This window comes from Struthio camelus, chromosome 5 (genome assembly GCF_040807025.1).
Source record: "Struthio camelus isolate bStrCam1 chromosome 5, bStrCam1.hap1, whole genome shotgun sequence".
Lineage (NCBI taxonomy): Eukaryota > Metazoa > Chordata > Aves > Struthioniformes > Struthionidae > Struthio > Struthio camelus.
In genome coordinates, this window is record NC_090946.1 from 40,059,773 (window position 1) to 40,065,772 (window position 6,000).

A 6,000-nucleotide genomic window follows, 5' to 3' on the forward strand; every position below is an offset into this window, starting at 1 on the left:
CAGACATGAGGCTCTGACTTCTCTGGGGAGGAGGCGGCTGCGGTCATCAAGGGCAACGCTTCCCAACTTCCCATTACTCATGTCAATAGTTCAAAAGGAGAAAAACGCAGACTCATCCTCCTCCATCATCACGCTGTGTTCTGCATCCCTTGACAGGTTTGTCACAGTTCAGCCAGTTGCCTACTTTATAACCAGGGTCAGCAACCTTTCCAGGGCCCGGCACCACAACTTCAGATGAAGCTGTTTGCCGAAACCTCCCTGGAGCTGGGAGACTCTGCCTTTTAGGGAGGCTGACCGGTGGCACTTTGTCGTCCAGGCAGGCGAGCAGCTCCCAAGCCGAGAGCTGCCCCGCTCTCCCAGACACCCCTCCAAGACGCTCCAACTCCCCGCGCGCAGCCCTGAGCCGGACTTGCCGAACACCACCGGCAGGGCAGTCCGGCCGCCCGCCTGCGCCCCGGCTTGCGGACCACCGCCTTGCAGAGGTGCTGCCCCTCCCGCACCGCTGCCCGCGCACGGCGGCGCAGCCCCAGGCCTCGGCAATCGCGCGCCGCCCGGCCGGACAGACGGCCGGCCGGACAGACGGACGCGAGGCAGGTGCCCGGCGGGCGGCGGACTCCACTCGCGTCCCCACCGCCCGGGCCGAGCGCGCCCCAGCTGCCGCGGGGAGGCGCGGAGACGCCGGCACGGCGGCGGCGGCTCCCCGTCCCCACCTGCCGCGACGGGGCAGGGCACGCTGCCGAGCCGCGGCCCCGCCGTCCCCTCCGGCCGCCTCGGCCTGCCCGGCCCGGGGCCGCCGGCACCAGGTGCCGCCGGCGCTGCCCGGACCCGCTGCCCGGCGCGGCGTGCCGGCGGGCGGCACCGGGGGCAGCGGGCCGCGGCGCTGAAAGGTTTAAAAAAAAAAAAAAAGGGAAAGAGAGAAGGAAAAACAGAACCCGGGGGCTGGAGGTCCCCGGCGGCACCCGCCGCCCCGCTGCTCACCTGCGCCCGAAGAGCTTGAGGCCGGTGAAGCGCTTGTTGCTGTGCCGGCGGCCCGGCGGCGGCGGCAGCGGCGGCCCCCGCTCGGGCTCGGCTCCGCCCGACGCCCCGGAGGCGGCGGAGGACGAGGAGGAGGAGGGCGAGCTGCCCCGCGGGGGCTCCGCCGCCTCCATGGCGCGGCGCTGCTGCCGCTACCGCCGCCGGCCCGCCCGCTCCATGCGAGGGGAGCGGAGGGCAGGGCCAGCGGAGGGAGGGAAGGAAGGAGGCGGCGGGGGCCGGCCGGGCCACCCGCCCCGGCAGCCCGGCAGGAAGTGCCGCCGCGCACCGGCGGCCCCTGCGGCCCCGCCGAGCGGCCCGCGCCGCCGCCGCGCCGCCAGCGCCACCTGCCGCCGCCGGGGCCGCGCTGCCGGGGCCGGGGCCGGGGCCGGGGCCGGGGCCGGGGTCGGGGCCGGGGTCGGGGCCGGGGCGGCCCCCCCGCCGCAGGCCGAGCCCCGGCACCGCCGCCCCCGAGCGGGCCCCGTGCCAGGCTGGGCCCGGCCACCGCGGGGCCCCGGAGCTCCCCGGCCCGCCGAAGGGGCACCCGCTCCTGCGGCACGGCGCGGCCCGGCCCGTCAACCACCGCCAGCCCTGCCAGTGCCGCCCGGGCTGTCCCCGTCCCCCAAACGGGGGGGTCTTCCAACGAGCGAGGCCATACCGGGCCGCCGGCCCGACCTCCGCCGCCGCGGGCTGGAGCAAGGGGCGGCGGGAGCGGAGGATGGCGGACGGAGCCGGCCCGGCGCTGGGCCTTGGGTTTCCCGGCCGAGGCGAGCCCCAGGGCCTGGCGGCCTGGCGTTAACTGTGGCGGGAAGTGGGGAAGGAAAGGGCCGAGCTGGGCGTCACGCTGGCCCCGGTGTGCGAGCATGGCCCCCCCACCCCGAGCCGGCCTTGAGTGGGGCTGAGCCCACCCCGCTCGTGGGCCCGGCCTGCCCGCTCAGGAAGTCAAGTGTTAAGCCACACTCCCGCCCCCGCACTAGGGAAAAGCTCGAAAACAAAAGCAGAGCCTCCCTTGTCCTCCTATTGTTTGTCACGCTTGCCTCCTACCTCGGCTTCGGTTAGACCGAGGGCGCTTTGTGGTTGAGCAGCGTGAAGGCGTAGATCAGCCCCAGCGCCCCACATGCTGCTCAAGGTGTCGGGAGCTGCCGCGGTGGGGACGGGACGGGACGGTCAGGGCCTGTCTGAGTGGTGCCCTCGCCCCATGGGGCCGGTTCGCGGGGGCTCCCGAGTATGCACCCCGGCAGCACGCTGACACCGGAAAGCCCCAGAGATATGGCAGGGACTCTCCAAATTTCCTCTGCCTCCCCGTCCCCTGCCCCATCTCCTACTTCCCGTGAGCGCCTCCCACCCCTCTCGGCAGGGGCTGGCCTCAGCTCGGGTCCCCTGGGGGGGATCCCACTTTCTGCCAGCAGTAGATGCAGCCGCAGCGCCCAGGCGGCACCCGTGAGGGCCGCAGCGATGAAGGGCGAGCCGCTCGCTGGCTTGTCCCCCGCGCCGTGGTGCCTCCTGGGCCGTGCAGCGAGGCCCGGCCGCGGCCTCTCCCAGCGCCGCGGCTCTCCTCGTGCCATGCTGGAGCGCGAGGCGCAGGAGCCTGCGGACGAGCGGCCACTCAAGCCCCTGCGCCTGGAGAAACGGGGCTCCAGCAGGGACCCTCGGCAGTCTTCATCCTTATAACAGCTCCGATTTCCAGCTCTGAACCCCTCAGCCTGCCCCAGCCAGCTCCAGCCCACCCAGCCAATGAGCCCCCCACGCAGCACCTGGTTCAACGCAGTTCTTAAACGCCCTTGCGACGCAAATGAAGAATTCCTCCAACTTGCTATTTTTCAGCTTCCTCTTGCTCCCCTCTCCCCTTCCCACAGCCTCTGGCTGGTGGTCTGTTCCCCCACCAGCGCCGCAAACGCACCCGCGTTTCACGCGGCCCTGGCCCAAGCAGCTGTTGGGCCGACGCAACAAGCTCGGAGGCACAGCCACGACCACGCTGCAAACCGAGGCTCTCCGGCCGTGTGGGAGGTTTGAGTTTTACTCTGGCCTCTGTTCTCATTGTGCTGCATGCCATGCTTCTCCTCCCGGCTTTCTGGTGGGAACGCTACGTGCGTGCTGGCCTGCCCCATGGGCAGACACACGCCGGGGCAGAGGCATGCTTTGTCCCCGTGTTTGGCAACGGAGAGGTTGATTTCACCAAGGAAACTCCCCCTGTTCCCCAGTGACAGGAGGGATGGGCAGCCCTTTTTTGCATGGGAAATGAGTTTGATATGAGGGTTGCTTCCCACCCTGTCCCTGAAAGGCACAAAGTCGTGCTGAAAGCTGAGTTTGTAGAGGCTGCAAAAGGCAGACTCCCCACTGCGAATCTAGCAGGCTCCGCGCCCAGTAGGGTCCGCAGGTGCTAACCCACAACCCCTTTCTAGGCAGGTCCGGTTTGGCAGCCAGAAGCACAAATCTTTCTCTGAACAGCCTGAGGGCTGGGGAAGAGGGGGCAGTCCTTCGGACTGTCTTCAGCTCCATGAGAAATCAGCCAGCCCCCACAGTCCCCCACCGTTGGTGCGCCCGTGAGATCAGCATCAGGAGTGACCGCATGGCCCTCCGACATCTCCGCTCGGGTGGCTGTGCTGCACAAGCCCAGCCCAGGCAGTGGGAGAAGAGGAGGGGACTGCAGGCGAGGAACCAGGAAAACACGGGAAATCTTGCAGAAACCTCTCCCCCACCCCCTGAAGCATGGTTTGTCAGCACCAGCAGCAGAGCCACAACCCCCAAGAGCAAGAGGAAGGTAGCAGACCCCCAGCTCAGCAGGTACCTTGTATCTACAGCCCCTGGAGGGCTCTGGGGAACGTCCCATGACCGGTGCCGCCACATCTGCCGCAGCACAAGCCGATGCTCCTCAGCCCGCCCGGGGTTCACTCTCCCTCTTCCTTCCCCGGCGGCCGGGTTCCGGAGTCATCCCAAGGGCAGGTCCTTGGCAGCGCTGCGCTAGCACCGGCACATGGGGCCGGGAGCTTTGTTTGCACCCTCCACCTGGTTCCTCTTTCTGCGCTTCCTGGAAGTGTGAGCGTGGCTGTCATTGCAGCCTGCTGCATAACCCTCTTCCCCCGGCAGCCCACATCACAAGGCAAACCTCTCTGCAAGGCCCCGGCGCCCAGGCACCTTTCCAGAAAAGCTTCTCTCCCAGCTGCGGCAAGCAGGAACAAGCCCTGGTGCACCGGGCTGTGAAACGAGGAACTGCACCTCCCACGGGATGGCTCTTTGAAAACTCCCGACGGGCAGCCCACTTCTCTGCAGCCCACCAGGCTTTTGCTGCAGACGGCAGCAAGCGGTACGTTCTCTGGCGACCGATCAGCTCCCCGGCTCGAGAAGGCTCCCTCTCCCTGGCCTTGGGAAGCTGCCCCTCAGATCTGGTAATTGGCACCACTGCTGAAGGGACCCAGCCGTGCAAAAGGGGTAAAGGGGGGGGGCCTCAAAGGACCAGCGAGGCTGGGCTCCCGCGCCCCCCTGTGCCATGCACATCCATATCCCTGCAGGCACACAGCCTGCTCCTGCAGGCAGGCAGAGCCTGGAGGCGCTTAAAGGCACAGCTCGCAGAAAGCGCTCAGGGTGGCCCCCTGGCTGTGCGCATCTCAGCTGTACGGTCAGTCTCCTAAGACACGCTCCGTCCTCGCTCAGGGAACATCTGCTCACCCTAAGTCAGGCTCTGGCAGTGGTAGTTCAGAAGGCAGCTAGGTAAACCAGATACGGGCACTGTGGAAAGTCCAAGCATCTAGGAAATCATGGCTCAGCTTCCAAGGAGTGAAGAGAGTACCTGAAATTCTTTGTGCATCCCCTGGTCTAGGTCTGCAGGGGAGAGTATGAGCCTGGGAGGCACAGCACATCCCCAAACCCAGAAGAAGTGGCTCTTTATAACCACTCTGCTCTCAATCAGCTCTGGCTGCAGGAGACCTTTAGATCAGTGATGGAGGTCCATGGAGTGCTGCTATGGGGCTCAAGAAAGGCAACCAAGCAAATCCAGTTCCAATATGCTGTACTGCAGTGCGCATGGATGATGTTTCTAAAGAAATACATATTCTTGCTTTGGAATCCCACTGTTAAAAGAAAAGTAACAAAGGCCTTGATCTTGCTAGGCCAGCTCTGAAACAGAACGCAACCCACTTCACTGATTAACATGCACAGGGTGGAAAAGACAGGTCCTGAATGCCTAACTCCAGCTCAGAAATTGGGTGGGAGAGGTATTGTTATTACTGAAAGGGTTCGTCATCTCTACCGCTTTGCATATGATGATAGGTTGGTTGCTTTTGCATTCTGCTTGCAGACATTTCCCTTTCATGTTTCAAACTCTACCCCGTGGCGTTAACGTCCAGTTCTCTTACCCCAAGAGGACCAGTACTGCACTGGGAAAGCAGCGTCAGTTTATTGGTGGGCTACGACAGAAGTAACACATTGCAAATGTAGCCTGCAGGTCATGGCCATCAGTGCCCACAGGGAGACGCTTCAGCTTCAGAGGAAAGAATCCCCTGCTTTCCTGTGGATTCATTACACATATGAATGACTTGACTCCATATCTCCCTGGGAAGGAGGTAACACCAGCCCCAGTGCGCAGATTTCTTAGGTGTAGGACGATCTAATCCCAGAGAGCGGCGGACTCAGAAATATAAGGCAGGAGCTCTGCCTTCCAAGCCATGACTGAGGACCCACAGGGCCCTCCAGTTCTCAGAGTCCCCTCACCGTTCCCCTCTCCCTGCATGCCCGGTTAGGGTGAGCAGAAATCAGGCTTCCTGAGGAGTCTCGTGGTGTTTACCACTCTGTGTGTATGTCGGCCTCTCCGTTCCTGGGAAGGCCCAACGAATCACAAATGCTGGGCAGCAAGCTACTGCCTGGTCCCTGGGCCTTCAAGTATCCTCTCTCTGTTGTGTCAGCATGTACTTCCACAGTCCTATCACTTGGGCTCAAAACAGTGGGGCATCCTGAGGAAAGTCTAATTCTGGTTGTTCCTGGACAGGAAACCAG

The 6,000-nt window shown here is 64.5% G+C and overlaps 1 protein-coding gene across 4 annotated transcripts in view; it reads right to left on the reverse strand.

Annotated features, from left to right (window-relative positions):
• DGKZ (diacylglycerol kinase zeta) overlaps positions 1 to 4,537 on the reverse strand; it is a 58,184-nt gene extending 53,647 nt beyond the window's left edge. For 2 of the 4 annotated variants that reach the window (XM_068945825.1, XM_068945824.1), the window contains exon 1: positions 979 to 1,163. In XM_068945825.1, coding sequence (XP_068801926.1) covers positions 979 to 1,148 — 170 coding nt within the window. In that variant the 5' untranslated portion in view covers positions 1,149 to 1,163. Of the gene's footprint in view, positions 1 to 978; positions 1,164 to 3,799 lie in introns of those variants that run through there. The other 2 variants (XM_068945826.1, XM_068945828.1) reach the window with 2 other exon arrangements.
• Positions 4,538 to 6,000: the final 1,463 nt, after the last annotated feature.